This window comes from Manis pentadactyla, chromosome 10 (assembly GCF_030020395.1).
Source record: "Manis pentadactyla isolate mManPen7 chromosome 10, mManPen7.hap1, whole genome shotgun sequence".
NCBI classification, from domain to species: Eukaryota; Metazoa; Chordata; class Mammalia; order Pholidota; family Manidae; genus Manis; species Manis pentadactyla.
In genome coordinates this window covers 31,655,942-31,670,798 of record NC_080028.1, presented here as the reverse complement: position 1 = coordinate 31,670,798, position 14,857 = coordinate 31,655,942, and the positions used below count along the sequence as shown (strand labels likewise).

The 14,857-nt window shown below is 57.4% G+C and overlaps 1 protein-coding gene across 3 annotated transcripts; it reads right to left on the bottom strand.

The window, feature by feature from the left end:
- Positions 1–880: 880 nt before the first annotated feature.
- On the bottom strand, positions 881–13,298 carry CACNB3 (calcium voltage-gated channel auxiliary subunit beta 3). Of its 3 annotated transcripts, none has more exons than XM_036891709.2 (13): positions 13,105–13,298; positions 6,011–6,133; positions 5,667–5,789; positions 5,110–5,225; positions 4,790–4,854; positions 4,553–4,572; positions 4,280–4,360; positions 4,024–4,082; positions 3,742–3,851; positions 3,303–3,454; positions 2,963–3,058; positions 2,688–2,837; positions 881–2,258 (listed from the first exon to the last, which is right to left on the bottom strand). In XM_036891709.2, the coding sequence occupies exons 1-13, from the start codon at positions 13,144–13,146 to the stop codon at positions 1,944–1,946; spliced, it is 1,452 nt and encodes a 483-aa protein (XP_036747604.1). In that variant the 5' UTR covers positions 13,147–13,298; the 3' UTR covers positions 881–1,943. The 3 variants fall into 3 exon arrangements, with proteins under 3 accessions (XP_036747604.1, XP_036747595.1, XP_036747614.1); XM_036891700.2 differs by lacking the exon at positions 13,105–13,298 and adding an exon at positions 9,841–10,320; XM_036891719.2 differs by lacking the exon at positions 13,105–13,298 and adding an exon at positions 8,809–9,789.
- Positions 13,299–14,857: the final 1,559 nt, after the last annotated feature.

The window sequence follows — 14,857 nt, the reverse complement described above, 5'->3', positions numbered from 1 at the left end:
GTTCTGGGAATAAGTACATGACTATTAAGGTAGTATCTATTACTAGCTAAACTCAGGTTCTCTCTGGTCCCACAGAAGACGGCATGGTGGGTTGACTTGGGAGATGAAAGAAAATCATACCCAGAGAAGAGCCTAGGGTCTTAGCTGATAGTCTAAGTCTATAGGATGCACTTGAGGGAAGATAGAAAAGCCATTGACAGCAGGGTCACAATGCCTTTGCCCTCAACTGCTCCAGCCTCATTTAACTTATAGCTCTGGCCTGGACACGCTCTTGGGAGCTTTGAACAGGGTGAGATAGGAAAGCAGCTGTGAGACCTTGGCAGGCAAGGCAGTTATAACCGCCCCCACCTGTTGCAGTGTGCCTGCCCCCCTCTGCACAGAGTCTTCAGTACCTTTGCCTGTGGCTCCCTAATTGCCAAGCCCTTTGCTCACAGGAGGGGTGGAGATGGGCACCAGAGGCACCAGAGTGGAGTGGTGAACTGGGCCAGCTGAGTTAGGCTGTGGGGAGAGGGCTGCACAGCTTGCCACCTCAATACCACTCAAAGAGCTGGGCAAGTACATGGAGTTGAAGTTGCAACTACTTTCTGGGCCTTTCTGCCCTGAGGCAGGGACCATGTATGGCTGTGACTCAGCCTCTTCTTTCCCACCTCCCAGAACAAGTCTTTTCTATGCTGCTGGATGTTTCCCTCCAGGCCCTGGTCGTGATGGGATGGCTGAGAGGGTACCTGGGAGTGTAGTGCCTGCCCTGGCTCTCCTTTTCCCCTTCCCACTCGGTGGGTCTGTAGTGAGAGAGAGGCCAGGGTATTTCTTTACCTCCTCCAGACTTGGACCGTGCAATGAGGAACCTGGCTACCTGAGCCAACAGACATAGAACAGGAGCCCGAGGGACGGCATGTGTTTATTAGTGATGACAGGTGGGACAGGTTCTTGTGTAACATGCTCTATAGATCACATACTAGAGCCGTAAGGCAAGGCTAGCAGTAGACAGGGCCTCTGGGGTCTGCCCACTGTATCCTATCTCCCCATCTAACCCTAACTTTACAAGCAGCAGCTATGAGGGAATAAAGTCTGGAGTCCATATCCCCCAGGAGGCATGAGGGCCAAGAACAGAAATGATGGGATGCAAGAGTGAAAGGATGAAGGGCAAGGAGGCCCCCAAACTGTTCCATACTTTCTCCACTATATGTACCCTTCCTTTCTAAACCCCAAGCCCAGTTGGCTCCTGTCTGCCATTTGGCTTGACCATGTTCCTGGTCCCTGGTTCTGTCAGATCTTAACTACCTGGCAGGTGAGGAGAGTCCTTCACTTCAGAACTTCAGCTGTGAGGCCTTTGGCCCCAGCCTATCCTGCCTGCTGCTCCAACCATGTGTGTGGATGCCCCACCCCAGCTGACGGGACAGGAGTGCCACCCTGTTGGGCTTTGATTGTCTTACTTCTAATATGTGGCAGTGAGGTGAGTGGAGGCCCTTGGACCCCAAAGCCCAACCCTTGAGTCCTTTGACTGTTAGGACTTGTGCCTACTTAGAGACCTTGCTTCCTCATGCTATGCTGCCCACACCCCTACCCTCTTGTCACTTTGATGGGGCATCTCTTCCCTGAGTCTGGTGGGAAGGCCCCTGCTAAGGGGATCCTGGCCTGAGGGCACTGCCCAGTGGGGCAGCTTCTTGTGCAAGAGGACAAAAAGGAGCCATGGGTGCAGCACACACAGCTAGTACCTGGAATGGGAGCCTGGGGGTGGTGGTCACTGTGCCCAGGAGGTGAGGGGGCCCCCCTGCTTCCCCTGGAACCTTGGGAGTACAGGCAGCCCTGGAGCTGGGGCTGAGCAGGGGCTTTTGGGGGGCTGAGCCTAGTGCCAGCCCAATGCCAGTCTAACTCCAGCCTGCCTGGACGGGGCGCCCAGCCAGCTGTGCCTGTGCCTGCTAGGGGAGGGCAGCAGGAGGCTATCAGTAGCTATCCTTGGGCCAAGGCCGGTTGCGCTGCCAGTTCCGGTCATTGTGGTTGTGCTCTGAGTCCTGGGCTAGGAGCCGGTCTTGGGGGTCGTGCCCATTGGCACTAGGCAGCCCCGAGGTGTGTTGGCGATGAGGCTGGTACAGGTCCTGGTAGGTGTCTGCATAGTCCTCTTCCAGGTGGCGGGAGCTACGCTGTGAAGATCCTGTCCAGGCTTGGCGGGAGCTCTCGCTGGCCTCATCTGAGGGCATCAAGCTGTCCCGCTCCAGGGGCGAGTGCTCCTCGCCACGCTCCCCCAGCAGCTGCTGGTTCTGGGGGCAGAACAACTCGGTGAGGCAGTGCAGGACCCCACCTCCCACCTGCACTCTCAGTTCCTGGGAACTGGAGATAGTGCAAGGAAGGAGAAGCATACTGGGGCATTCTCCCACTTCAGGCATGGGAAGTGGGAGCTGCTGTTGACTCCCACACAATTCAGGCTCTTCCTCCTCCAAGACAGACTGGGAGAAAGGTTCGGAGACTGTTTCTTTTGAGCCCTAGCAAGGGAACGTCTGACTACCCATCTTACTAATTCCTTCTCATCAGAAGTTCCCTCACCCTTCTGCCCTAACTCTACAGAGCAGAGCTCAGTTCCCCAGCCCTTTGGCCTTCAAAGTGGAGGCCAAGGACAATCCTCTGGGCTGGGAGGGGTCAGTGCTTTGGCTGGCTTAGCCTGAACATCTGTACCTGCTGGAAATGGTTACCTGAAGGCCAGGGATGGCACTGGGAGGGCCCAGAAGGCCAGGGCCAGGGGCTGGGTGGTGGGTGGCCCGCCAATAAACCTCCAGGTACTCGGCCAGGTGCTCACAGGCATCCTCCAGCTGGTTCTCATCCAGAATCACATCAAATGACTCCTGGGGAGGGAAGGGGAAGAGGGAATGTTGGCTTCCTCTCAGCAGCAGCTCCCACCCATCTCCATTACTCCCCCAGCCCTGGAAGAGCAAGAGTGGGCACAGAAGTAGCTGACACAGGCACTCACCGGCGGGCACTGGACCAGCTTATCATATGCCATCATCTGTACCGTCAGGTGCTTCATCTGTGACTTCCCCCGGGAGCGGATGAGGCGCTGGAGTACCTGAGGGGAAGGGGTGGAGCTAGGCCTGGAGTTTCTGGGGGCCCTGGGCAGAGCTGGGCTTAGAAGGAACTGGGCATTCCCCAACTTGTGATACAGCATCAGCGGCAGGCCAGGATGACTCAGCACGGTGTTAAGGGGCAGGAGGGGCAGGGCACTCGAGCCCTTGAGCGGGGACCAAGCAGAGCTGCACTGCGTTCTAGGAGGGCAGCCCTAGGGGCCTCCCGCATCACTGCTGCCATCTTACCTTTGGAGAGGACACTTTGACAAAGACGATGATGGGGGCCAGTGAGGTCTTGGCCAGCTGTGCTGGGTGGTTGATGGTGTCAGCATCCAACACTACCAGCTGCAGGGATTTGGCCAGCTCGAATATGCGCTCGATTTCACTCTGCACTTCAGCTATGGAGGGAGGTAGTGAGCCGCAATACTCACCAGCAGCTCACCCACTTTACTCCAGTGGAGCTCCCAAATGGCGGACGGGAAGGAATTGGAGGGACAGGGTATTCATCAAGGCCTGGGCAGGCAGAGGAACAGGGAACTGAAGAGACGGGTGGGCTCTTGCCAATCCTGGGGCAGGTAGAGAAGGAGTTGGGCAGGAAGGCAAGGCTCTGGGGAAGAGAAAGATGGGAGGGAGGTTCTCACTAACGCCTGGGTGGGCAGAGAAGGAGGACATAGGGACTTCTCACCAATGCTGGAGCGGGCCGAGGAACGCTCAATGATGGTCCTCTTGCCAGGATTGTTGAGCACGGATCGCTTTGCCAGTGAGAGGTCAGCTGTGACACGGGTGATGGAGATCCTGGTGGGGGGCAGGGGGCGGGTGGAGTCTCAGCTCACCTAAATTTTAAACCCTAGGGCCCTCCTTCCTCAGCTCCCACTAACTTTTCCTTTAGAGGAGCTTTGCTACAGGCATCTCGAAGGAGACAATGACCTCTCTGGTTCTCATGCCACCCAAGGCCAGAGGAGCTTACCTGCCATCAAACCTATGTTTGAGGAAGTCAAAGAGAGCCTTCTGCATCATGTCTGTGACCTGAGTGAGAGGGGTAGGGGCAGGCACAGAGCTCAGGGCCCTTTTGGGGAGGGGCAGTATCCTTGGCATAGCCCTGGATGCAACCCCCTCCACACACAGACCTTGTGGGGGCAGAGAACACCGCCTCCCACTGTCCCCTGGGCCTTCCTGAGGCAGGCTCTGTAGAGGTGACCCTGGAGTCGGGGACCTCCTCTCACCTCATAACCTTTCAGAGAGGGTCCCACCAGCACCACAGGCCGCATGGAGGGCACCACATCATACGGGGGAACGTGTTCCGCCTGCAGAACAGACACACAGGCAAAGTCATGGCCTGTGGCCTGCCCAATGCCTGACTGGTGTGGGGCAGATTCAGAAGTTCTGGGCCCCCTCCCTGCTCTGTCCTCCTGCCCCTCCAACAGTGGCTGCCCAGAAACCTGTCCCCACAGACATAAGCCATGAGCCCCCCAGCCCAGGTCCCTTCCTTGACTCACCTGCTTTTGCTTCTGCTTGGCTTTTTGGAAAAGGAAATAAAATATTGAAGTTGGTGAAGGGGGAAAAGGCCCTGGTGGGGGATGGAATTCCCTTCCCCAGGGGAGATAACTGGGCTTCTCCCAGCTCTTTTGATCCCTCCACCAACCCTTTTCCACACAGTTTGAGCATCTGGGGATGCTCTCCCCTGTGTCTCAGTTACCCACCCACCCAAGACAGGTGGGCTGTGGGGAGGCTACCTAGAGATGGAGGAGGGGAGCGTCGGTTGCCAATGTCACTCAGGCTGGAGGGGTTCCCAGATCTCCTGAGAGCAGAAAGGGATGTTCAATAAATCTGTGTGTGTGTGTATGTTCTACACATTATTTAACAATTGTGTATGTTTCCTACAGTTCACCTAGTGAGAGAGGTGTTCACATGGCGTGCATCAGTGTGTACACTGTTGGATCTGTGTGGTGGAGGTGTGCATCGGTTGGGTGTGAGTGCAGGTGTGGGGAATGCGCCGGCAGGTAAACGCACAGGTTTGGGCGCGTGTTGGTTCAGTCGCAGCCCTGCGGCTCACCTGGCCTTCTGCTCCTGCTTGAGCCGGATGCTCTCCAGGCGCTGGGGGCTGGGGATGAAGGCGATGTCCCCGCCCTCCTTCACTAGCCGCCCGATCCACCAGTCGTTGCTGTACTTCTGGGGGTGAGGCGGAGCGGGGAGGGGTGGGGAGAGGAGGCGGTCAGGCCTTGGCTGGGCTCAGTTGGGAAGCCTTCGGAACTGCTGGGGGGGTGGCAGGGAGGAGGAGAAGGCGCCAGAGGGAAGGGCAGCCAGGTGTAAACCCCCAAGATTCCAGCCTGAGGCGTCATGGCCGTCCTGGGGACCTAAGAGGCAGTTTATCTAACTGCTCACTTTACACATACGGAGACTGAGAGGCCCAAGCCAGGAGTCAAAAGGATAGAGACCCTGGGGATTGGATTCGGCTATTAGGGGTATGTGGATGTGTGTTAAGGATGAGAAATGAAGAGGTTGGGGAATTGTTTATAGATTGAGGACTGAAGTAAAAGGCATGGGAAATGGGGCAAGAGAAGAGAAATTAAGTAGCTTCCATTTGGTGGGTCTGGGGAGGGGGCTGGTCACCTCTTTAATGTGCAGAAAATCTTTGGCCTCAAAGTTGACTCCAGAGCCCTGGACCGGGCACTCTTCGTCCAGTACACCACAGTAGCTGACATTGGTCCTCACAGCAAATGCCACAGGTTTGTGCTGGAGAATTTGGTCATTGGTGCCAATGAGGGGAGCCTCAGAGCACCCCTTCCAGTTCCAGCACCCCAGCAGCAGGCATTGGAGCCCCCATTATCCACTCATCTCACACACATATTCTTTCACATCCACATACTTCTGCTCATTGACTCCTAAAGATTTAGGACCTAGCGCAGGTTTCCCCCAGGACTGGCTTGGCCGGCCTCCAGCCTGCAAGACCATACCTTGGCCCTTTCAAGCTGTTGCTGAGCCTGGCTCTCCACTTCCCGCCGGGCACTCTCCCGGTCCTCCTCCAGGGAGACGTCTGAGTCCAGAGATGGGCGGCTGGTATATGAGTCAGCTGAACCCTGGCAGAGGGAGAGTCTTTGACCCCTGGGCTCAGGTGTGGAGGGCAGGATAGAGGCACCCTCTGAACTCTACAGCACTGTCTCCCCCAACTCCAGCCTCTCAGTGTCCACAGGGGTGGCTGGGCCCCACCAGTCCCTCCTGTCTGTCTGAGAAGGGCTCTAGTGCCATTGGGGCTGCCAGAGAACAGGCCCAATTCACAGGAGCTAAGATCTGCCCCTCCCCCCCAGCCTATTAATACTGCAGCTTTGAATAGAGCATTCACTTCCCTCCTTCCTTCCTTTTCTCCCCTCCACCATGTCCTCAGAGACAGAGGGAAGGGAAATGAAAATGATATATTTGAGATGACTCTCAATCCAGGAGACCCTTCCCTCTTGTTCACATCAGCATGCAAAGCAGCCTGGATGTTATCCCTTTAAAATGCCTGGCAGGAGTACGGCCAGCTGGGAATACTCAAGAGATGCTGGCTGGCATGGCACTGGTCCTGAGGGTCGGGATATAGCCATCTGCCCCCTTAGATCTCATCTCCCTCAGTCCCTACCCTTCCAAGGTGAAGGGGAGGACACAGAGCTGTCAACTTTGGAAAGTTACTTCCTCTCTACTCTCCCCAACCCCCAACTCTTTCCTCTCACACCTGCTGGGGCAACTGGCCAGGTGTGGGCAGCAAACAAGACACAGACAGAGCAGGCAACACAAAGATATCTCCCTGGGCCCTGGGAGGCTGGGCCACGCCTACCACCTGGCCTACTTCTCCCCACCACTTCCCCAAGGGGCTATCAGCCCTGGAGGAAGGCCATGTTGGTGCCAGGCAACCCAGCCAGGAGCAGGATCCTGGGGATGGAGGGAGGGGGTCTTTGGTAACCTGAGCCAGGACAGTCTCTGAGTCCTGCCCTAGGAAGGGCCTCTGGGTGATGAAGCTGCATTAGGAGAGCTGCAGAGCACACATTCAAGGCCAGAAGGGAGGTGCATAAATGAGCAAGGGAGACTGGACCTCAGCCCAGGAGGATAGAAGTCAGGATGTCTGGGTTTTCCCCTTCAGTCTATGGAAAAGGGAATCCTGTTTTTGCCTCAGTTTGCCGTCTTTATGATCAGAGACCTGGAATGGTACTTCCATCAGTTCTGAGGTTCAGGTAGCAGAGATCAGGTATGGGCCTAGAGAAGGGGTCCATGTGGGAAAATATATGTGCATGTGTGCAGGGAAGGGCTTTTAGAATGTTCTCGGGCCAAGAAGCATTCCCATCAAGCCCACTGTGCATGACCGCCTACAGAAGGTAGCTGCCTCTCAGTGGGGAAGACGAACTCACATACCTGCTGCTGTCTGCCCTGCCCTCTGCCCCAGCCTCACCATGGGCAAGAGGGCTGGTCGGACTGATGTCAGCCCAGTACCTGGAGCCTAAGCTAAAGACAATGTCTGCGGTAGACCAAAGGCATGCGAGTAACTCAAGTGGGGCAAAGTCTTCCATTTTATAGGAGTAGAGTCTGCTGTTCCTCAAGAGAGACACGAACAAAATAAAGGCCAGATTGGCAGTGGAATAAAGAGCTGCTGAGCACCAGAAAGAACCTTTGCACTGTCAGTAGAGTGGGGGGACCTCCTTCTAGGGGTTCTAGACACCTCTGTGGGAGGCAGCTGTCTGATGTGAATAGGGGCCACCAAGCCAGGAGACGGTAGGCAAGGCAGATGACCACTCACTTTGGTAAGGATACATCAGATGCTGCCCAGATGCCCAGACCTATGCCAGGAGAGGAGTCTGACCTTTACTCTCTACTTTCCAGGCTCTCGGCCTTGTTTAGTAATGTTAATGTTAATGTCCCTGCCTGGGGCATGTGGGTTACCTGGCCTCTCACCCTAGGCTGGCAATGACAGGATCTCTCCTTAAATATTTAATGAGTATGCTAGGAATGAAACCCCCTCTTCATTACTCCCAAGTCCTCAGAGCTCACCTATCTCTCAAGCTGGAGTATCACCTTGGGAGGCCAGGGATGCCCTGCCAGACATACTCTGGGGTATTGCCTCTCCCCTGCCCCCCTTATGCCAAAACAGCCAGAGGCTCAGTACTTCGGAGCTGCTGGGAGTTGGCACAGTGCCCTGGTGGTGCCCCCCTTGCCTGGTGAGTGTGTGGGCAGGCTGCAGCTCCACTCTTGCCTGGCACGGGGGAAGGAGAGGAGGGAGATGAGCCGGTGGATTTATTTAGAGTCTGATCTCCCTCCCACTGCTTCAGAGGGGGCCTCAGGGAGAGCAGGGAGCCAGGCAAGAGAAGGGAAGTGGGGGAGGGTGATCCAGGAACCACAGAGGGGTGGAGAGGGAGCAACAGGTTAGCAGGCTGTCCCCAACACCATCGCCAGGTCAGTCTTTACCTTGCAACAGCCCTGCCTTCTCACCAAGGATAGGAAGAAACTTCTGGGGCCCTCCAGCCCCACAGAGAGGTTGGTTCTCAAGCTCACCTTGGCACCCTGGGCCATGCCAGCTGTCCCTTCAACTCTCAGAAAGAGGTGTCCACTAGAGCCTTGAAAATCATTTGCTCTAGCTGCAATGTAATTAGCCCCAGAGGCTAAATGGGGAACTGGGCCCAGCAGGAGCTTAGTCCCAGAAAAGGACTCATAGCTGCTTACTCTGAGACCTGTAACTCATCTATCCTGGGCCTGGCAGCAAGAGATGGGAGGAGACTCAAACACTCACCTTTCGACCCTGGAGCGCTCTACCCCCCATACCTCTCAGGGAACTCCCTCCAAGCCATCTAGTGGTCCTCTTCTAAAGGGCCTTCTTGAAGGATGTTTGAGAGAGGGCCTGACAAGCTGCTCTCCATCCTTGTCCCATCTTTCCAGGCATTCTCCCTGCTCTCTGAGCTCCGGGAATCACTGTCTAATGAGCTGATTTGTCTCAGTGGGTCAGGAGATAAAAGCAAAAAAGAGAATTAAATATTTATCGGTTGCCTGGTTCTCTGAGCAAAGAGCTTCCTCTCCATCCCCAGGTCCTCAGCTGTCTGGCCTCACCTCCAGGCCCTCCATGCTGTGCAAGAGCTCAGGATGCATGCGCTCTGAGGATGCCTCAGCAGGAGGCATGGAATGCATGGGGTTCTGTCAGCTGGCCCACCCATGTTCCCCTGTGCTGGGTGCCTCGTTTGCAGCCTGGGAGAGAAGCTGGGCCAGAGGCAGGGTGAGGAGATAAGGCAATGCTCAGGAACTGGACACCAGAAGGGGATAATGGAGATCCTTCTGTCTGAGGAGGCTGGGACCTGATTATCTGATGTTCTCCCAGGCTCCCTAAATCTGTCCTTTACTTGAGGCACAGGAGGTCTGGACTATCCCTCTCCCCATCAGTCCTAGCTTCTCCAGTAGCTGTTGTGCCAGACCCCATAAATCCTCCTGTGGGAACCCCAGACATTGCGTGTGCTCTGTCTAAAGCCTCTGTGCCTTCAACCTCCAGCCCTTCTGCCCTCTACCCTTCTGTCTTGGGCTTTGGAGCCACCTGCTTCAGCTTTCCCCCACAGTACCCCCTCTTTGAATACACCTGATGCCCCTTGGTCTAGGACTGGGCTACTGGGGAGCCCTTGGCAGGAAAATCCATCTCCCCACTTTCCTGCAACGCCCCCCCTACACGCCCTGACCCGCCACTGAGGCGTTTTTCAAAGTCCTGAACTAGGGGAAGGGTCCAGTGAAGAAGAGGTGTCACCCTAACTTCCCCACCCCCACCCTCACCGTGGGCACTCACCGCCTCCGAGTCCTCAAACCCGGGCACGTAGGAGTCGTCATACATGGGGAAGTCCGGGTGGGGGGAAGCGAGCGGCGCCGGGGGCGGGAGCGGCCCGGAGGCAGGGGCGAGGACAGCGGGCCGCGCCCGGGAGATGCCACCAAGCCCCGCAGCCCTGCGGGCGGCGGCGGAGAGCGAGAGAGCGCGAAGGAGGGAGAAGCCGCGAAGACCAGCTGCTCGGAGCTCAAATCACCGCTTTCCCCCCTCCCTACCCCCCAAACCCTGCCGGTCCCACCCCGAGCGCCGCTGAGGAATCTGGCGCCTGCTCCTACAACAATAGTGCCCGCCCACCTGACCCCCTCCCCGGGAGCTGGCGGGGTGGCGGCGGGGGCGCCGGCCTCCCGGGGAGCCCGGGACCCGGCCGGGAGAGGGTGGCGGACCGGAGCTGGGGAGAAGGTGGGTTCCCCAGGCACCTATGGGGCAGAGGGGCGGTGGAGAGGAAGGGGAGGAGAGACTGCGGGCGGGGCGGATCCAGGCTCGGAGGAGGCGGGGCGAGGAGAGCTGCGGAGACAGAGACGCTCGGCAACCCAGGAAATACTCCGCCGGGAAACAAAGGGCTGGGGCAGAGGAGGGAGGCCGCGTTGACTGGGAGGGGGTGAGGCCCGAGCCGAGGAAGGACAAGGCGCAAGTTACGGGGAGGCAGAACTGAGAGAAAGGAGGCACGGAGGCAGAGAGAGGAAACGGGGAGTGACAGGAAACTGGGGAGACAAGATGCGGGGTGGAAGGTGGGGCGATCAGACAGCGGTGGGGGGGAAGGGCCCCAGGTGAGAGGGCGGCGTGTCTGGGCCCCGGCGGTCCGCAGTGGTTTGGGAAGGAATAGGTTTGGCGACCCCAAGCCAATGCCATGAAAGTAGCCCTTGCCCCAACAGGTGCTCGGGCCCCTTCGGGCTGGGACCCAGCAGTAAGAGGGCCTTGTACAACCCATGCAAAGGGCGGGGGGTGGTGTTGGCTTGGCCACCTTACACCTGTTTAATCTTAGTCTGGCCAGGATGGGGGTTCCCTTTCTCACTTCCTCACCAAGGACTGTACCAGGCAGTGCCAAGGCATCCGTGGGAACTGGGGTAGGGAGGGACTGTTTAAGCTGAGCCTAAAGGGAGGGGGAATTGTGTGGCTGGGACAGATGATGGGGTCCTGGCCACACTGGGGTTGGGAGCCTGGAAAGCAGGTCTCCCCAGAGTCACTAGTGGCAGGACAGATTCCCTCCTTAGCAAAAGGATGGGGTTGGGGTGGTGGGTGTCCTGGTTGGAGCCACATGTTCCACTCTGCACCAGTCTCCTTCAAAGGAGCACTGAGACTTGAAGTTAAGAGACAGAGCACAATTCCCCAAAGATCCACCTATTTGAGCTCCTTCCTTTTTTCCATCTCCTAAGCAAAATTATTCCTTTGAATTTTGATTGCCTACTTGCCCCTCCCATTGGCCCCCCATCCAACCCAGAGGGAGATGTGAAATAGACAGACAGGGTTACACTTGGAGAGCTGCTGATCTCCATCTTCCATTCCCAATTTCTCATACCCAGGAGGGTGAGTCAGGAATCTCATCTCTTTACCTTCCTGGGCTACAAGGGATTAAGGAAACCAAAAACTCTGATAGGGTTTGATGAAATCTATGGGAAAGAGAGGAAGACCACCCAAACCCAACTGGCTTCTCACCTATGTCACTTGTTTATGTTCCCTTGCAAGAAAAAGGAAGAGAAGGAGCCTCATTTTAAGACTGTCTTTAGTCCGCTTTTAGTCTGTCTACTCCAGTGGGTGGTGTGGTCCAGCCCTGCCCAGCATCTTCCTCCTGCTGGCTTTGGCAAATGACTTAGTTGGAACCACTATGGCTGAGGGGACCAGTTACTACTAGGGAGGCAGTCCGCTTTCACCATTCCCACTCCTGAGTCCAGCACTGCTTGGGGGTGGTAATACATTGGATTCTTCTGGATTGGAATTTCCCAGGTCTTCTTACTTTTTTGCCCTCTCTGTTCCTCACTATACCTGATATCCTCCTCTTTTATTCTCTGCCTCTTCAATTTTTTCTGTCCTTCCAGAAGGGTAAAAAAGGAGGCGTGAGGTGTGAAAGAATAAAACCCTCAAGGTGCTCTCTCCTGAGAGATGATTCTAATGAAGAAGACAGCTGCTGAGGCATCTGCTTTTCTCCCCGTCCTTGAATCTACTTTCCTGGCCTCTCCTTTTGGGATCCTTCCTACTGCCAGGGGGTCCTGGGGAACTGTAGATAACAGTGAACCTGCCATCAGCAGCCTCACTCTCCTCACACACCTTGTTGTCTTCATCCCCATCTGGGACAATGGTGTCTAAGTCTGCTCACTTAGCATGAGCTGCCATGCCAACCACCCCCAGGAGATGGGTTCAAGTTCCTCATACCTGGGCCTATCCCCTGGGTCTTGCAGGAGCTTCAGAGCCTCTCTCTCACTTTTCCTTATCTCTGAGTTGCTACTCAATGCGCCCTTCCATTTCTCACCTCACTCATACCTGCCTGCTCCAGTTCTCGTGTGCCAACCTAGTGACTTCCTGTCCTGTAATGAGACATGTGCCTGTCAGTATCCATGTGGCTCCTAACGCCTCTCCCCACCTCTTTTTTTTTTTTTTCCTGTGGCTGAGCATAAAGGGAGAGAGCTGAAGGTTAAAAAATGATTCAAGGAGAGGATTCCTCCTGCCCTCCTCTTTCTAGGAGAGTGCTGTTAGACTGGCAGCTGGCAGGCACCCAAGGTATGGAAGCCGGACATAAGGGGAGGAAACCAGGTTTGGGAGCTGGAGATCTTGGGAGCCTCCAGAATGCATTTTAGCTTCTCTGAGTGCCCCCAGGAAGTTGGGCAGATTCCAATCCCTGAGCATTGAATGGGGAAACCGAGGCAGGAGCTAGACCTCTGGGAAGTCCTTTTCCCCAGCAGTCTTTAAGATCTGGGTGAAGCCAAAGCCCCCAACATTTTAGCTGCTAGCTGCCCCCAGGGAACCAAGAGAGGGACACCAGGGATGTTTGGCAGAGCCCTCCTCTCTCCGTTCTCTTTTCTAGCCCCTTTTGTGTCTCTGCAGGAAATACTCCCCTCCACTGCCCAGTCCCGGTACTTAGAAATTGGCAGCTCTGGCCGTTCCCTCCTTTCTCACCCGCCTCTCCACCCAGTCATCCAGAACCTCACCTTCTTGGTCTCCCTCCCTATCACTGCAGTCTCCCCCAAATATGGGCCTTTTTCCTTGCCTGGAGTGAGGAGGGGCCCGCGCATTTACCTCATTCAGCAGGAAGGTTGCACTGGAGTCAGAAAAAGACATAGACCGCGCTAGCGGCCTCTCCCCCTCCCCCGGGCCCGGGGCTCCGAGGCGAGAGCACGACCCGGCCGCCGCTCAGCACGCTGGCTCCCGCCCGCACGCCGGGCCTCGCCCCACTCCCTCCCGGCTCCGCCGCCGGCTCCCTTCCCTCTCTCCGGGTTCCTCCCCCTTTCCCTCCTCCCTCGCCTCCCCCTTTCCCTCCTCCCTCTCTTTCCTTTCTCGCCGCGTCGGTCAATCTCTCCTTCGCCTGTCACCTTTCAGCCCCGCTCTTTCCATTTCCATCTCTTCTACCTGCTCTCTACGGTCCCCGCGGTTTATCTGGGTGCCCCCCACTGTCCTTCATTTCCCAGATTTCGCCTCCCTTCTCCGACCGCGCCCCCCCTTCTTCCTCAACTCCCTCCCCAGAAACGGTAGGGACTCGGAAGCTCCCCGCGCCGCGGGCAGAAGGGCAGGAGTAGCTCCAGGGCTGCAGGGCTGCGGAGCTTTAGGCAGAAGGTTCCTCTGCCTGCCGGTCCCCTGGGCCGAGCGCGGCCGGTCTTGCGGCGCCGAGGAAGGCAGGCACCTCGGTCCCAGCGCCTTCGACCCCGACCTCAGCAGAGGAAAGGATCAAAAAGGAAGCCTGGCTCGTGTGCCGCTCGCTAGCTCCAGTGTCAAGGCGCCCCCCTCTGGGATCCGGGGAAGAGAAGGTCCCCCCCGCCCCACCCCATCATCCCAGACCCAGATCCTACGGCTCCGGGGAGATCCAACTGCACTCAGCTCAGCCGGGATGCGCCCGCGCCTGGGAGTCTCTACTGTTACTCCTCTCTCCAGGGTTCGGGCCCCGCGAGACCCAGCCCGCGGAGGCAAAGGGCGAGGCGGGGCGAGGCGAGGCGAGGCGAGGCGGCTCCTTCCCCACCGGCTGCAGCGCCCCCTTGCCCCACTCGTCGGTGGCCGCTTGCTCGCGGGGTCCAGTCTGTCGGCCGGCGGCTGGGGGTCCGGCCCTACCAGCAGGAGGCGCTGCCCTGGCCAGAGCAGAGGGGCCTCAGCTCGGAGCCAGAACCCCACCGAAGCCTAGGACGGACCTCTCTCCTCCTTCCAGGAGCTGTGGTCCCATCTCCAGGCCCCCAGTATGGGACTCTGGGCTGCACTCTATCCCACCCCCCGGGGGCGCGGGGCTCCTTTGAGACACTTGGCTTCTCTGGGGCCCTAGACATCTCCTACCTCCATCTTGGTCTCCAGGGGCGCCCTGGCCTGGCCTGGGCAGCAGGGAGTACAGAGTAGCGGGACTGCTCCTCGGGTCAGTGCCCCCTCCCGCCCCCTTCGGCGGGCACGTCAAACAGGACAAGCCCAAGTTCTGGCGGGGGAAGGGGGAGCAGGGGTGTAGCCCCAACCAGCTCTCTCCCTGCACCCTTCCCAGCGGATCAGCCTCTTATTGGTCCCTCCACACACCCAACACCCCTAGGCTGGACTCTTCTCCCTCTGGTTCCAGGGACCAGAGGGCGGGGGTGGGGCGTCTGACCCCCTGGCACGGATGGACATACCCTGAAGCTGAATTACTGGGGTCTCCAACTTCCTCTCGGGACCAGCTAGAACTCTCCCCTTTCAGGTCGAGGGCGTCCTGACATGTCCTGCTCTGCCCTTCTTTTAACTCCCCTGGGGGTTACCAGAACCCCTCCTCTCAGTCCTCTCATCCCCTGGGGATCTTGGAAGGCTTCTCTCCCCTTGCTGTTAAGCC